We start from the raw sequence: 18,466 nt of genomic DNA on the forward strand, positions 1-18,466 counted from the left end.
GGACCCCATAGGACCCCATAGGATCCCATAGGATCCCATAGAACCCCATAGGACGCCATAGGACCCCATAGGATCCCATAGAACCCCATAGGACCCCATAGGACCCCATAGGACCCCGTAGGACCCCATAGAACCCCATAGAACCCCATTACCCCCCATAATCCCCCATAAGCCCCCATAAGCCCCCATAGGATCCCATAAGGCCCCATAGGCCCCCATAGGACCCCATAGGACCCGATAAGACCCCATAATCCCCCACAGGACCCCATAAGACCCCATAGGACCCCATAAATCCCCCATAATCCCCCATAAGCCCCCATAGGATCCCATAGGCCCCCATAGAGCCCCATAGGACCCCATAATCCCCCATAGGACCCCATAGGATCCCACAGGACCCCATAGGACCCCATAGGCCCCCATTACCCCCCATAATCCCCCATTACCCCCCATAAGCCCCCATAGGATCCCATAAGGCCCCATAGGCCCCCATAGGCCCCCATTACCCCCCATAGTCCCCCATAAGCCCCCATAGGATCCCATAAGGCCCCATAGGCCCCCATAGGCCCCCATTACCCCCCATAATCCCCCATAGGACCCCATAAGTCCCCATAATCCCCCACAGGACCCCATAAGACCCCATAGGACCCCATAAGGCCCCATAGGCCCCCATAGGCCCCCATTACCCCCCATAATCCCCCATAGGACCCCATAGGACCCCATAATCCCCCACAGGACCCCATAAGACCCCATAGGACCCCATAGAACCCCATAAGCCCCCATAGGCCCCCATTACCCCCCATAATCCCCCATAAGCCCCCATAAGCCCCCATAGGATCCCATAAGGCCCCATAGGCCCCCATAGGCCCCCATAGAACCCCATAGGCCCCCATAGGCTCCCACAGAACCCCGTAGCTCATTAACCCCCCAATTAGCAGCGCCGTTAATGACCGGGTCCCCGCTGTATTGCTTGAGGCAGTGCAGCAGGCGCAGGCTGTTGGCCAGCCAGAAGGACGGCAGCTCCACGCCACGGCTCTCCTGCAACACACGGGTGCCATAGGGTGCATAGGGTGCTATGGGTGCTATGGGGGATATGGGTGCTATGGGGGATATGGGGGTATATGGGGGCTATGGGGTGCTATAGAGTACTATGGGGGATATGGGGTGCTATGGGGGGATATGGGGGGCTATGGGGCGCCATAGGGGGCTATGGGGTGCTGTGGGTGCTATAGGGTGCTATGGGTGCTATGGGTGCTATGGGGGATATGGGGTTTCTATGGGGTCCTATGGGGGGATATGGCTGCTATGGGGGGATATAGGGGACTATGGGGCGCTATGGGGGGATATGGGGCACTATGGGGTGCTGTGGGTGCTATGGGGTTTCTATGGGGTCCTATGGGGTTTCTATGGGGTCCTATGGGAACCTATGGGGTCCTATGGGGTCCTATGGGATCCTATGGGGTCCTATTGGGTCCTATGGGGTCCTATGGGGTCCTATGGGGTCCTATGGGGTCCTAAGGGGTCCTATGGGGTCCTATGGGGTCCTATGGGGTCCTATGGGGTTCTATGGCGTTTCTATGGGGTCCTATGGGATCCTATGGGGTCCTATGGGGTCCTATGGGGTTCTATGGGATCCTATGGGGTTCTATGGGATCGTATGGGGTTCTATGGGTTCTATGGGGTCCTATGGGGTTCTATGGGGTCCTATGTGATCCTATGGGGTTCTATGGGGTCCTATGGGGTCCTATGGGGTCCTATGGGATCCTATGGGTCCTATGGGGTCCTATGGGGTCCTATGGGGTTCTATGGGGTCCTCTGGGGTCCTCTGGGGTCCTGTGGGGTTCTATGGGGTCCTATGGGGTTCTATGGGGTCCTATGGGGTCCTATGGGGTCCTATGGGGTTTTATGGGGTCCTATGGGGTCAGGGGGCTTTGGGGGGATATGGGGGATATGGGGGATATGGGGGATATGGGGGGAATGGGGAGATATGGGGGATATGGAGGATATGGGGGGATATGGGGGGATATGGGGGATATGGGGGATATGGGGGGATATGGGGGATATGGGGGATATGGGGGGATATGGGGGATATGGGGGATATGGGGGATATGGGGGATATGGGGGATATGGGGGGATATGGGGGATATGGGGGATATGGGGGATATGGCGTCCTTATGGGGTTCTATGGGATCCTATGGGATCCTATGGGGCTCTATGGGGTTCTATGGGGTCAGGTGGCTTTGGGGACGTTATGGGGTCGCTATGGGGCCGCTATGGGTTCCTAGGGGTCCTATGGGGTCTTATGAAATCCTATGGGGTCCTATGGGGTTCTATGGGGTGCTATGGGGCTTCTATGGGGTCCTATGGGGTCTTACAGGATCCTTATGGGGTCCTATGGGGTTCTATGGGGTTCTATGGGATCCTATGGGGTCCTATGGGGTCCTATGGGGTTCTATGGGGTCCTATGGGGTCCTATGGGGTTCTATGGGATCCTATGGGGTCCTATGGGGTCCTATGGGGTTCTATGGGGTCCTATGGGGTCCTATGGGGTCCTATGGGGTTCTATGGGGTCCTATGGGGTCCTATTGGGTCCTATGGGGTCCTATGGGGTCCTATGGGGTTCTATGGGATCCTATGGGGTTCTATGGGGTCGTATGGGGTTCTATGGGGTTCTATGGGGTCCTATTGGGTTATATGGGATCCTATTGGGTACTATGGGGTCCTATGGGGTCCTATAGGGTCCTATGGGGTTCTATGGGGTCCTATGGGGTCCTATGGGTTCCTATGGGGTCCTATAGGGTCCTATGGGGTTCTATGGGGTCCTATGGGGTTCTATGGGATCCTATTGGGTCCTATGGGGTTTCTATGGGGTCCTATGGGGTCTTAAGGGATCCTTATGGGGTCAGGGGGCTTTGGGGGGATATGGGGGATATGGGGGATATGGGGGGATATGGGGGATATGGGGGGATATGGGGGGATTATGGGGGGATATGGGGGATATGGGGGGATATGGGGGATATGGGGGGATATGGGGGATATGGGGGATATGGGGGATATGGGGGGATATGGGGGATATGGGGGATATGGGGGATATGGGGGATATGGGGGATATGGGGGGATATGGGGGATATGGGGGATATGGGGGATATGGGGGATATGGGGGGATATGGGGGATATGGGGGATATGGGGGATATGGGGGATATGGGGGGATATGGGGGGATATGGGGGGATATGGGGGGATATGGGGGGATATGGGGGGATATGGGGGATATGGGGGATATGGGGATATGGGGGGATATGGGGGATATGGGGGATATGGGGGGATATGGGGGGGGGGATATGGGGGGATATGGGGGATATGGGGGATATGGGGGATATGGGGGATATGGGGGATATGGGGGGATATGGGGGGATATGGGGGATATGGGGGATATGGGGGGATATGGGGGATATGGGGGATATGGGGGATATGGGGGATATGGGGGGATATGGGGGATATGGGGGATATGGGGGGATATGGGGGGATATGGGGGATATGGGGGATATGGGGGATATGGGGGATATGGGGGGATATGGGGGATATGGGGGGATATGGGGGGATATGGGGGATATGGGGGATATGGGGGATATGGGGGATATGGGGGGATATGGGGGATATGGGGGATATGGGGGGATATGGGGGATATGGGGGATATGGGGGATATGGGGGATATGGGGGGATATGGGGGATATGGGGGATATGGGGGATATGGGGGATATGGGGGATATGGGGGATATGGGGGATATGGGGGATATGGGGGATATGGGGGATATGGGGGATATGGGGGGATATGGGGGATATGGGGGATATGGGGGATATGGGGGATATGGGGGGATATGGGGGGATATGGGGGATATGGGGGATATGGGGGATATGGGGGGATATGGGGGATATGGGGGATATGGGGGATATGGGGGATATGGGGGATATGGGGGATAGGGATATGGGGGATATGGGGGGATATGGGGGATATGGGGGATATGGGGGATATGGGGGATATGGGGGATATGGGGGATATGGGGGATATGGGGGATATGGGGGATATGGGGGATATGGGGGGATATGGGGGATATGGGGGATATGGGGGATATGGGGGATATGGGGATATGGGGGATATGGGGGGATATGGGGGATATGGGGGATATGGGGGGATATGGGGGATATGGGGGATATGGGGGATATGGGGGATATGGGGGATATGGGGGATATGGGGGGATATGGGGGGATATGGGGCCATTATGGGGCCCTTATGGGGTTTCTATGGGATCCTATTGGGTTTTATGGGTTCCTATGAGATCCTATGGGGTTCTATTGGGTTCTATGGGGTCCTATGGGGTTTCTATGGGGTTCTATGGAATCCTATGGGGTCCTATCGGTTTCTATGGGGTTTCTATGGGGTTCTATGGGGCTCTATGGGGTCCTATGGGGTTTCTATGGGGTTCTATGGGATCCTATGGGGTCCTATGGGGTTCTATGGGGTTTCTATGGGGTCCTATGGGGTCCTATGGGGTCCTATGGGGTTCTATGGGGTCCTATGGGATCCTATGGGGTCCTATGGGGTCCTATGGGGTTCTATGGGGTGCTATGGGGCTTCTATGGGGTCCTATGGGGTCCTATGGGATCCTATGGGGTCCTCTGGGATTTCTATGGGGTCCTATGGGGTCCTATGGGGTCCTATGGGGTCCTATGGGGTCCTCTGGGATTTCTATGGGATCCTATGGGGTTCTATGGGGCCCTATGGGGTCCTATGGGGTCCTATGGGGTTCTATGGGATCCTATGGGGTCCTATGGGGTCCTATGGGGTTTCTATGGGGTCCTATGGGGTCTTATGGGGTCCTATTGGTTCCTATGGAATCCTATGGGTTCCTATGGGTTTCTATGGGGTCCTATGGGGGTTTATGGGGTCCTTATGGGGTTTTATGGAGTCCTATTGGGTCCTATGGGATCCTATGGGGTCCTATGGTGACCTATGGGGTTTTTATGGGGTCCTATGGGGTCCTATTGGGTTTGATGGGATCCTATTGGTTTCTATGGGGTCCTATGGGGACCCATGGGGTCTCAAGGGATCCTTATGGGGTCAGGGGGCTTTGGGGGGATATGGGGGGATATGGGGGATATGGGGGATATGGGGGATATGGGGGATATGGGGGATATGGGGGGATGTGGGGGATATGGGGGATATGGGGGATATGGGGGATATGGGGGATATGGGGGATATGGGGGGATATGGGGGATATGGGGGATATGGGGGATATGGGGGATATGGGGGGATATGGGGGATATGGGGGATATGGGGGATATGGGGGATATGGGGGATATGGGGGATATGGGGGGATATGGGGGGATATGGGGGATATGGGGGATATGGGGGATATGGGGGATATGGGGGATATGGGGGATATGGGGGGATATGGGGGATATGGGGGATATGGGGGATATGGGGGATATGGGGGATATGGGGGATATGGGGGGATGTGGGGGATATGGGGGATATGGGGGATATGGGGGATATGGGGGATATGGGGGATATGGGGGGATATGGGGGATATGGGGGATATGGGGGATATGGGGGATATGGGGGGATATGGGGGATATGGGGGATATGGGGGATATGGGGGATATGGGGGATATGGGGGATATGGGGGGATATGGGGGGATATGGGGGATATGGGGATTCTATGGGGTCCTATGGGGTTTCTATGGGGTCCTATTGGGTTCTATGGGATCCTATTTTGTTCTATGGGGTTCTATGGGGTCCTATGGGATCCTATGGGGTCCTATGGGGTCCTATGGGGTTCTATTTGGTCCTATGGGGTCCTCTGGGGTCCTATGGGGTTTCTATGGGGTCCTATGGGGTCCTATGGGGTCCTATGGGATCCTATGGGGTTCTATGGGATCCTATGCGGTCCTATGGGGTTCTATGGGGTCCTATGGGATCCTATGGGGTTCTATGGGGTTCTATGGTGACGTATGGGGTCTTATGGGGTTCTATTGGGTTTGATGGGATCCTATTGGGTTCTATGGGGTCCTATGGGGTCCTATGGGGTCCCATGGGGTCTTATGGGGTCCTATGGGGTTTCTATGGGGTCCTATGGGGTCCTATGGGGTCCTCTGGGGTCCTATGGGGTCCTATGGGATCCTATTGGGTTCTATGGGGTCCTATGGGGTCCTATGGGATTTCTATGGGGTTCTATGGGGTTCTATTTGGTCCTATGGGGTCCTCTGGGGTCCTATGGGGTTTCTATGGGGTCCTATGGGGTCCTATGGGATCCTATGGGGTTCTATGGGATCCTATGGGGTCCTATGGGGTCCTATGGGGTCCTATGGGGTTCTATGGGGTTCTATGGTAACGTATGGGGTCTTATGGGGTTCTATTGGGTTTGATGGGATCCTATTGGGTTCTATGGGGTCCTATGGGGTCCTATGGGGTCCTATGGGGTTCTATGGGGTCCCATGGGGTCTTATGGGGTCCTATGGGGTTTCTATGCGGTCCTATTGGGTTCTATGGGGTCCTATGGGGTCCTATGGGGTTCTATGGGGTCCTATGGGATCCTATGGGGTTCTATGGGGTCCTCTGGGGTCCTATTGGGTTCTATGGGGTCCTATGGGGTCTTTATGGGATCCTATGGGATCCTATGGGGTCCTATGGGGTCCTATGGGGTTCTATGGGGTTCTATGGAGGTTCTATGGGGTCCTATGGCGTCCTATGGGGTCCTATGGGGTTCTATGGGTTTTCTATGGGGTCCTATGGGGTCTTATGGGATCCTTATGGGGTCAGGAGGCTTCGGGGCTCTTATGGGGTCGCTATGGGGTTTCTATGGGGTTTCTATGGGATCCTATGGGCTTCTATGGGGTCCATTGGGGTTCTATGGGGGTTTATGGGGTCCTTATGGGGTTTCTATGGGTTCCTATTGGGTTCTATGGGGTCTTATTGGGTTTGATGGGGTCCTATTGCGTTCTATGGGGTCCTATGGGGTCTTAAGGGATCCTTATGGGGTCAGGGGGCTTTGGGGATCTTATGGGGTCCTATGGGGTCCTTATGGGGGCTTATGGGATCATTATGGGGTCAGGAGTCTTTGGGGTCGCTATGGGGTTCTATGGGGCCGTTATGGGGTCCTATGGGGTCCTATGGGGTTCCATGGGGTCCTATGGGCTCTTATGGGATCCTTATGGGGTCAGGGGGCTTTGGGGTCGCTATGGGGCTGCTATGGGGTCCTATGGGGTCTTATGGGGTTCTATGGGGTCCTATGGGGTCCTTATGGGGTTCTACGGGGTCCTATTGCGTCGTATGGGGTCCTATGGGCTCTTATGGGATCCTTATGGGGTCAGTGGGCTTTGGGGTTCTTATGGGGTCCTATGGGGTTTCTATGGGGTTTCTATGGGATCCTATGGGCTTCTATGGGGTCTTATGGGGTCCTATGGGATCCTATGAGTTCTATGGGGTCCTTATGGGGTTTTATGGGGTCTTATGGGATCCCAGAGGCTCCTTATGGGGTTGGGTGGGATTTGGGATCCTTATGGGGTTTCTATGGGGTCCTATGGGGTTCTATGGGGTCCTATGGGGTCCTATGGGCTCTTATGGGATCCTTATGGGATCAGTGGGCTTTGGGGTCGCTATGGGGTCCTATGGGGCCGTTATGGGGTCTTATGGGGTTTTATGGGTTCCTATGGGGTCCTTATGGGGTTTCTATGGGGTCCTATGGGGTTTTATGGGTTCCTATGGGCTCTTATGGGATCCTTATGGGGTCAGTGGGCTTTGGGGTCGCTATGGGGCCGCTATGGGGTCCTATGGGGTCCTATGGGGTTTATGGCCTCTCATGGGATCCTTATGGGGTCAGGGGGCTTTGGGGTCACTTTGGGGTCGCTATGGGGTCGCTATGGGGCGGCTATGGAGTCCTTATGGGGTTTACATGCAGTCCTATGGGGTCTTATGGGGTCCTATGGGGTTTTATGGGTTCCTATGGGGTCCTATGGGGTTTTATGGGGTCTTATGGGATCCTTATGGCGTCAGTGGGCTTTGGGGTCGCAATGGGGTCCTATGGGGCCGTTATGGGGTCTTATGGGGTTTCTATGGGGTCCTATGGGGCTTTATGGGGTCCTTATGGGGTTTCTATGGGGTCCTATGGGATCCTATGAGGTCCTATGGGGTCCTATGGGGTCCTATGGGGTCCTATGGGGTCCTATGGGGTTCTATGGGGTCCTATGGGATCCTATGGGGTTCTATGGGGTTTCTATGGGGTTCTATGGGGTCCTATGGGATCCTATGGGGTCCTATGGGGTCCTATGGGATCCTATGGGGTTCTATGAGGTTCTATGGGGTCCTATGGGATCCTATGGGATCCTATGGGGTCCTATGGGGTCCTTATGGGATTTCTATGGGGTCCTATTGGGTTTGATGGGATCCTATTGGGTTCTATGGGGTTCTATGGGATCCTATGGGGTCCTATGGGGTTCTATGGGGTCCTATTGGCTTCTATGGGGTCTTAAGGGATCCTTATGGGGTCAGGGGGCTTTGGGGTCCTTATGGGGTTTCTATGGGGTCCTATTGGGTTCTATGGGATCCTATGGGGTTTGATGGGGTCCTATGGGTTTTATCGGGTCCTTATGGGGTTTTATGGGGTCTTATGGGATCCCAGAGGCTCCTTATGGGGTTGGGTGGGATTTGGGATCCTTATGGGGTTTCTATGGGGTCCTATGGGATCCTATGGGGTCCTATGGGGTCTTAAGGGATCCTTATGGGGTCAGGGGGTTTGGGGGGTTATGGGGGATATGGGGGATATGGGGGATATGGGGGATATGGGGGGCTGTGGGGGGATATGGGGGATATGGGTGCTATAGGGTGCTATGGGGGGATATGGGGTTCTATGGGGCACTATGGGGGGATATGGGGGGATATGGAGGGATATGGGGGGATACGGGGTGCTGTGGGGTGCTATGAGTTGATATGGGGTGCTATGGGGGGATATGGGGGGATATGGGGTGCTATGGGGTGCTATCAGTTGATATGGGGTGCTATGGGGTGCTATGGGGGGATATGGGGCGATATGGGGTGCTATGGGGTGCTATGGGGCGCTATGGGGCGCTATGGGGTGCTATGGGGTGCTATGGGGGGATATGGGGGGCTATGGGGGGATATGGGGGGATATGGGGCGCTATAGGGTGCTGTGGGTGCTGTGGGTGCTGTGGGCGCTATGGGTGCTATGGGTGCTATGGGTGCCATAGGGTGCTATGGGGGATATGGGGGGATATGGGGGGATATGGGGCGCTATGGTTGCTATAGGGTGCCATAGGGTGCTATGGGTGCTATGGGGGATATGGGGGATATGGGGGGATATGGGGGGATATGGGGGGATATGGGGGGATATGGGGGGCTATGGGGGGCTATGGGGCGCTATAGGGTGCTGTGGGTGCTGTGGGTGCTATGGGGTGCTGTGGGGCGCTATGGGGGGCTATGGGTTGCTGTAGGGTGCTATAGGGTGCTATAGGGTGCTATGGGGTGCTATGGGGTGCTGTGGGCGCTATGGGTGCTATGGGGGATATGGGGTGCTGTGGGGTGCTATGGGGCACTATGGGTGCTGTGGGGAGATATGGGGTGCTATCAGTTGATATGGGGTGCCATAGGGTGCTATGCGGGGATATGGGGGGATATGGGGTGCTATGGGGTTCTATGGGGGGCTATGGGGTGCTGTGGGTGCTATGGGGGATATGGGGGGATATGGGGGGATACGGAGGGATATGGGGGGATATGGGGCGCTATGGCTGCTATAGGGTGCCATAGGGTGCTATGGGTGCTATGGGGGATATGGGGGATATGGGGGATATGGGGGATATGGGGGGATATGGGGGGCTATGGGGCGCTATAGGGTGCTGTGGGTGCTGTGGGTGCTATGGGGTGCTGTGGGGTGCTATGGGGGGATATGGGGGAATATGGGTGCTATCGGTGCTGTGGGGCGCTATGGGGGGCTATGGGGTGCTGTAGGGTGCTATAGGGTGCTATAGGCTGCTATGGGGTGCTATGGGGTGCTATGGGGTGCTGTGGGCGCTATGGGTGCTGTGGGCGCTATGGGGTGCTATGGGGTGCTATAGGGTGATATGGGGTGATATGGGGTGCTGTGGGGGGATATGGGGTGCTATGGGGTGCTATCAGTTGATATGGGGTGCTATGGGTGCTATGGGGGGATATGGGGCGATATGGGGTGCTATGGGGGCTATGGGGGGATATGGGGGATATGGGGGGATATGGGGTGCTATGGGGTGCTATGGGGTGCTATGGGGTGCTATGGGGGGATATGGGGCGCTATGGGGGCATATGAGGTGATATGAGGTGCTATTGGGTGCTATGGGGCGCTATGGGTGCTATGGGGGTATATGGGGGGATATGGAGGGATATGGGGCGCTATGGGGTGCTATGAGGCGCTATGGGGCGCTATCGGGGGACATGGGGTGCTGTAGAATTCTATGGGGCACTATGGGGGATATGGGGTGCTATGGGGTGCTATGGGGTGCTGTGGGGGGATAAGGGGGCATATGGGGGATATGGGGGGATATGGGGTCCTATGGGGCCCTATGGGGTTCTATGGGCTCTTATGGGATCCTTATGGGGTCAGGGGGCTTTGGGGTCGCTATGGGGTTCTATGGGGCCGTTATGGGGTCTTATGGGGTTTCTATGGGGTCCTATGGGATCCTATGAGGTCCTATGGGGTCCTATGGGGTCCTATGGGGTTCTATGGGGTTCTATGGGGTTCTATGGGGTCCTCTGGGGTCCTCTGGGGTCCTCTGGGGTCCTATGGGGTCCTATGGGGTCCTATGGGGTCCTATGGGGTTCTATGGGGTTCTATGGGATCCTATGGGGTCCTATGGGGTCTTATGGGGTCTTATGGGGTTCTATGGGATCCTACGGGGTTCTATGGGGTCCTATGGGATCCTATGGGGTTCTATAGGATCCTATGGGATCCTATGGGGTTCTATGGGATCCTATGGGGTTCTATGGGGTCCTATTGGGTTATATGGGATCCTATTGGGTACTATGGGGTCCTATGGGGTCCTACGGGTTCTTATGGGGTCTTATGGGGTCCTATGGGGTCCTATGGGGTCCTATGGGGTCTTATGGGGTCTTATGGGGTCCTATGGGGTCCTATGGGGTCTTATGGGGTCCTATGGGGTCCTATGGGGTTCTATGGGGTTCTATGGGGTTTCTATGGGGTCCTATGGGATCCTATGGGGTTCTATGGGGTTCTATGGTGACGTATGGGGTCTTATGGGGTTCTATTGGGTTTGATGGGATCCTATTGGGTTCTATGGGGTCCTATGGGGTCCTATTGGGTTCTATAGGCTCTTTATGGGGTCATATGGGATCCTATGGGGTCCTATGGGGTCCTATGGGATCCTATGGGATCCTATGGGGTCCTATGGGGTCCTATGGGGTTCTATGGGGTTTCTATGGGGTCCTATGGGGTCCTATGGGGTCCTATGGGGTTCTATGGGGTTCTATGGGGTCCTATGGGGTCCTATGGGGTCCTATGGGATCCTATGGGGTCCTCTGGGGTCCTATGGGGTTCTATGGGGTCCTATGGGGTCCTATGGGTTCCTATGGGTTCCTATGGGGTCCTATGGGGTCCTATCGGGTCCTATGGGGTTCTATGGAATCCTATGGGGTCCTATGGGGTCCTATGGGATCCTATGAGGTTCTATGGGATCCTATGGGGTCCTTATGGGATCCCAGATGGTGATTATGGGGTTGGGTGGGATTTGGGATCCTTATGGGGTTTCTATGGGGTCCTATGGGGTCTTAAGGGATCCTTATGGGGTCAGGGGGCTTTGGGGGGTTATGGGGGATATGGGGGATATGGGGGATATGGGTGCCATGGGGGGCTATGGAGCGCTATGGGGGGATATGGGGGGATATGGGGCACTATGGGGTGCTGTGGGTGCTATGGGGTTTCTATGGGGTCCTATTGGGTTATATGGGGTCCTATGGGGTCCTATGGGGTCCTATGGGGTCCTATGGGATCCTATGGGGTTCTATGGGGTTCTATGGTGATGTATGGGGTCTTATGGGGTTCTATTGGGTTTGATGGGATCCTATGGGGTCCTATGGGGTCCTATGGGGTCCTATGGGGTTCTATGGGGTTTCTATGGGGTCCTATGGGATCCTATGGGGTCCTATGGGGTCCTATGGGGTTCTATGGGGTCCTATGGGGTTCTATAGGGTCGTATGGGGTTCTATGGGGCTCTATGGGTTCTATGGGGTCCTATGGGGTCCTATGGGGTTCTATGGGATCCTACGGGGTTCTATGGGGTTCTATGGGGTTCTATGGGGTCCTATGGGGTTCTATGGGGTCCTATGGGATCCTATGGGGTCCTATGGGATCCTATGAGTTCCTATGGGATCCTATTGGGTTCTATGGGGTCCTATGGGGTCCTATGGCATCCTATGGGCTTCTATGGGGTCCTACGGGGTTTCCATGGGGTCCTATGGCGTCCTATGGGGTTCTATGGGGTCCTATGGGATCCTATGGGGTCCTATGGGGTTCTATGGGGTCCTATGGGGTCCTTATGGGGTTTTATGGGGTCTTATGCGATCCCAGATGGTGCTTATGGGGTTGGGTGGGATTTGGGATCCTTATGGGGTTTCTATGGGGTCCTATGGGGTCCTATGGGGTCCTATGGGGTCTTAAGGGATCCTTATGGGGTCAGGGGGCTTTGGGGGGTTATGGGGGATATGGGGGATATGGGGGGCTGTGGGGGGATATGGGGTGCTATGGGTGCTATAGGGTGCTATGGGTGGATATGGGGTTCTATGGGGCACTATGGGGGGATATGGGGGGATATGGGGGGATAAGGGGTGCTGTGGGGTGCTATCAGTTGATATGGGGTGCTATGGATGCTATGGGGTGATATGAGGTGCTATGGGGTTATATGGGGGGATATGGGGGGATATGGGGTGCTATGGGGGGCTATGGGGGGATATGGGGGGATATGGGGTGCTATAGGGTGCTGTGGGTGCTGTGGGCGCTATGGGGGGATATAGGTGCTATGGGTGCTATGGGTGCTATGGGTGCCATAGGGTGCTATGGGGGATATGGGGGGATATGGGGGGATATGGGGGGATACGGAGGGATATGGGGCGCTATGGGTGCTATAGGGTGCCATAGGGTGCTATGGGTGCTATGGGGGATATGGGGGATATGGGGGGATATGGGGGGCTATGGGGCGCTATAGGGTGCTGTGGGTGCTGTGGGTGCTATGGGGTGCTGTGGGGCGCTATGGGGGGCTATGGGTTGCTGTAGGGTGCTATAGGGTGCTATAGGGTGCTATGGGGTGCTATGGGGTGCTGTGGGCGCTATGGGTGCTATGGGGGATATGGGGTGCTGTGGGGTGCTATGGGGCACTATGGGTGCTGTGGGGGGATATGGGGTGCTATCAGTTGATATGGGGTGATATGGGGTGCTGTGGGGGGATATGGGGGGATATGGGGTGCTATGGGGGGATATGGGGTGCTGTGGGTGCTGGGGGGGATATGGGGGGATATGGGGTGCTATGGGGTGCTATGGGGTGATAAGGGGTGCTATGGGGCGCTATGGGTGCTATGGGGGGCTATGGGGGGATATGGGGGGATATGAGGGGATATGGGTTGATATGGGGGGATATGGGGGGATATGGGGTGCTATAGGGTGCTATGGGGTGATATGAGGTGCTATGGGGGGATATGGGGTGCTATGGGTGCTATAGGGTGCTATGGGGGGATATGGGGCGCTATAGGGGCATATGGGGGGATATGGGGCGCTATGGGGTGCTATGGGGTGCTGTGGGTGCTATGGGGTGCTGTGGGTGCTATGGGGGGATATGGGGCTCTATGGGGTGCTATGGGGTGCTATGGGGGGATAAGGGGGCATATGGGGGATATGGGGGGATATGGGGGATATGGAGGGATATGGGGGGCTATAGGGTGCTGTAGGTGCTATGGGTGGTATGGGGGGATATGGGGGGATATGGGGTCCTATGGGGCCCTATGGGGTTCTATGGGGTCCTATGGGATCCTTATGGGGTCAGGGGGCTTTGGGGTCCCTATGGGGTCCTATGAGGTTTCTATGGGGTCCTATGGGGTCCTTATGGGGTTTTATGGGGTCCTATTGGGTTTGATGGCATCCTATGGGGTTCTATGGGGTTCTATGGGGTCTTATGGAATCCTTATGGGGTCAGTGGGCTTTGGGGTCGCTATGGGGTCCTATGGGGCCGTTATGGGGTCTTATGGGGTTTCTATGGGGTCCTATGGGGCTTTATGGGGTCCTTATGGGGTTTCTATGGGGTCCTATGGGGTTTCTATGGGGTCCTATGGGGTCCTATGGGGTCCTATGGGATCCTATGGGGTTCTATGGGGTCCTATGGGATCCTATGGGGTTCTATGGGGTTTCTATGGGGTCTTATTGGGTTTGATGGGATCCTATGGGCTTCTATGGGGTCCTATGGGCTCTTATGGGATCCTTATGGGGTCAGGGGGCTTTGGGGTCGCTATGGGGTCGCTTTGGGGTCGCTTTGGGGTCGCTATGGGGCGACTATGGGGTCTTTATGGGGTTTCTATGGGGTTTTTCTGTGGGGTGGCGCCTACCTGCAGGACGGCTTTGATGGCGGTAATGGCGGCTCCCAGCAGGGATTGCAAGCGGCGCGCGTCATTGACGTCATCAGCGCGCCGGATGCACAGGAAGAGGATGTAGGCGGGGAGGCAGGGCAGCGCGGCGGCCATCTTGGTAGGGTCAAGCTCTAGGAAGGTCCGAGAGGGAGCGGCGTTGAGGGGCGGTCATTAAGGATGGGGGGGGTTAATTAGGGTCGTGGGGGGGTAATTAGGATGAGGGCGGTACGGAGGAGGGGTGAAAGGGGGCGGGAGGGATTGGAGGGGTCAAAAACCCCAAAAGGGACCAAAAGACCCCAAAAACCCCATAGAACCCCACAGGACCCCCTAAGACCCCATAAGACCCCATAGGATGCCATAAAGCTTATAGGACCCCATAAGAGCCCATAAGACCCCACAGAACCCCATAGGACCCCATAGAAACCCATAGGACCCCATAAGACCCCATAGGACCCCATAGGACCCCATAGGACCCCATAAGACCCCATAAGACCCCATAAGACCCCACTGGACCCCATAAGACCCCATAGGACCCCATAGGATCCCATAAGATCCCATAGGACCCCATAAGACCCCATAAGACCCCATAGGACCCCATAAGACCCCATAGGACCCCATAGGAACCCACAGCACCCCAGAAACCCTATAAGACCCCATACGAACCCCAGAAACCCTATAAAACCCATCAGACCCCATAAGATCCCATAGGCCCCCATCAGACCCGATAAGACCCCATAAGACCCCATAGGATCCCATAGGACCCCACAGGACCCCACTGGACCCCATAAGACCCCACAGGACCCTATAAGTCCCCCATAGGACCCCATAAGACCCCATAGGACCCCATAAGTCCCCCATAGACCCCATAAGTCCCCCATAGGACCCCATAAGACCCCATAGGACCCCATAAGACCCCCATAGGACCCCATAAGACCCCATAGGACCCCATAAGACCCCATAGGACCCCATAACTCCCCCATAGGCCCCATAAGACCCCATAGGCCCCATAAGTCCCCCATAGGCCCCATAAGACCCCATAGGCCCCATAAGTCCCCCATAGGCCCCATAAGACCCCATAGGCCCCATAAGTCCCCCATAGACCCCCATAAGTCCCCCATAGGCCCCATAAGTCCCCCATAGGACCCCATAGGACCCCATAGGACCCCATAAGACCCCATAAGACCCCATAAGACCCCATAGGAACCCATAAGTCCCCCATAGACCCCATAAGGCCCCCATAGGCCCCATAAGGCCCCCATAGGACCCCATAAGTCCCCCATAGGACCCCATAAGACCCCATAGGACCCCATAGGACCCTATAGGGCCCCATAAGACCCCACAGGACCCCATAAGACCCCATAGGACCCCATAGGACCCCATAAGACCCCATCGGACCCCATAAGTCCCCCATAGGCCCCATGAGTTCCCCATAGGCCCCATAAGTCCCCCATAGGACCCCATAAGACCCCATAGGACCCCATAAGTCCCCATAGGACCCCATAAGACCCCATAGGACCCCATAAGTCCCCATAGGACCCCATAAGACCCCATAGGACCCCATAAGTCCCCCATAGGCCCCATAAGTCCTCCATAGGACCCCATAAGACCCCATAGGACCCCATAAGGCCCTCATAGGACCCCATAAGTCCTCATAAGACCCCATAGGATCCCATAGGACCCCATAGGAGCCCATAAAACCCCATAAGACCCCATAGGACCCCACAGGACCCCATAAGTCCCCATAGGACCCCATAAGACCCCATAGGACCCCCATAAGACCCCCATAGGACCCCATAAGACCCCATAGGACCCCATAAGACACCATAGATCCCATAAGACCCCATAGGACCCCATAAGACCCCATAGGCCCCATAAGTCCCCCATAGGCCCCATAAGTCCCCCATAGGACCCCATAGGACCCCATAAGATCCCACAGGACCCCATAGGACCCCATAGGACCCCATAGGACCCCATAAGACCCCATAGGACCCCATAAGACCCCATAGGCCCCATAAGACCCCCATAGGGCCCCATAAGTCCCCGATAGGACCCCATAAGACCCCATAGGACCCCATAGGACCCCATAAGTCCCCCATAGGACCCCATAGGACCCCATAAGACCCCCATAGGACCCCATAAGTCCCCATAGGACCCCATAAGACCCCCATAGGACCCCATAAGTCCCCCATAGGACCCCATAAGACCCCATAGGCCCCATAAGTCCCCCATAGGGCCCATAAGTCCCCCATAGGCCCCATAAGTCCCCCATAGGGCCCATAAGTCCCCCATAGGACCCCATAAGTCCCCATAGGACCCCATAAGACCCCATAGGACCCCATAAGACCCCATAGGACCCCATAAGACCCCCATAGGACCCCATAAGACCCCATAGGCCCCATAAGTCCCCCATAGGCCCCATAGGCCCCCATAGGACCTCATAAGACCCCATAGGCCCCATAAGTCCCCCATAGGACCCCATAAGTCCCCCATAGACCCCATAAGTCCCCCATAGGCCCCATAAGACCCCATAGGACCCCATAAGACCCCATAGGACCCCATAAGACCCCATAGGACCCCACAGGACCCCATAGCACCCCATAAGACCCCATAGGACCCCATAGGACCCCATAAGACCCCATAGGACCCCATAGGACCCCATAAGACCCCATAGGACCCCATAAGACCCCATAAGACCCCATAGGACCCCATAGGACCCCATAAGACCCCATAGGACCCCATAGGACCCCATAGGACCCCATAGGACCCCATAGGACCCCATAAGACCCCATAGGACCCCATAGGACCCCATAGGACCCCATAAGACCCCATAGGACCCCATAGGACCCCATAGGACCCCATAGGACCCCATAAGTCCCCATAGGACCCCATAAGACCCCATAAGACCCCATAGGACCCCATAAGACCCCATAGGCCCCATAAGTCCCCCATAGGACCCCATAAGACCCCATAGGACCCCATAAGACCCCCATAGGCCCCATAAGACCCCATAAGACCCCATAAGACCCCACAGGACCCCATAGGACCCCATAGGAACCCACAGCACCCCAGAAACCCTATAAAACCCATAAGACCCATAGGACCCTATAAGACCCCACAAGACCCCATAAAACCCCATAAGACCACACAGGACCCCATAGGACCCCATAGGACCCCACAGGACCCCATAAGATCCCATAAGACCCCATAGGACCCCAGAAACCCTATAAAACCCATCAGACCCCATAAAACCCCATAAGAGCCCATAGGACCCTATAAGACCCCATAAGATCCCATAAGACCCAATAGGACCCCACAGGACCCCATAAGGCTCCCATAGGCCCCACAAGGCTCAGCCCCATAAGGACCCCATAGGCCCCACAAGGCCCAGCACCATAAGTCCCCCATAGGACCCCATAAGACCCCATAGGACCCCACAGACCCCCATAGGCCCCATATGGACCCCATAGACCCCCATAATGCCCCCATAGGCCCCACAAGGCCCAGCCCCATAAGGCTCCCATAGGCCCCATAGGGCTCCCATAGGCCCCATAAGTCCCCCATAGGCCCCACAAGGCCCAGCCCCACAGGCCCCATAGGCCCCATAAGTCTCCCATAGGCCCCATAAGTCCCCCATAGGCCCCACAAGGCCCAGCCCCATAGGGAGCCCATAGGGCCCATGACGCCCAGCCCCATAAGGACCCCATAGGCCCCATAGGCCCCACAAGGCCCAGCCCCATAAGTCCCCCATAGGGCCCACAAGGCCCCCATAAGCCCCATAGGCCCCATAAGGCTCCCATAG

At 56.2% G+C, this 18,466-nt stretch overlaps 1 protein-coding gene across 1 annotated transcript in view; it reads right to left on the minus strand.

Annotated features, from left to right (window-relative positions):
• The window catches only part of LOC128075726 (unconventional myosin-Vb-like), a 59,846-nt gene that overhangs the window by 38,655 nt on the left and 2,725 nt on the right, over positions 1-18,466 (minus strand). The window contains exons 2-3 of the mRNA XM_052672718.1: positions 14,647-14,798; positions 949-1,035 (exon numbers count right to left, since the gene is read on the minus strand). Of these exons, the coding sequence (XP_052528678.1) occupies positions 949-1,035; positions 14,647-14,798 (239 nt within the window). The remainder of the gene's footprint in view (positions 1-948; positions 1,036-14,646; positions 14,799-18,466) is intronic.

This window comes from Tympanuchus pallidicinctus, unplaced genomic scaffold (assembly GCF_026119805.1).
Source record: "Tympanuchus pallidicinctus isolate F22 unplaced genomic scaffold, pur_lepc_1.0 scaffold127, whole genome shotgun sequence".
Lineage (NCBI taxonomy): Eukaryota > Metazoa > Chordata > Aves > Galliformes > Phasianidae > Tympanuchus > Tympanuchus pallidicinctus.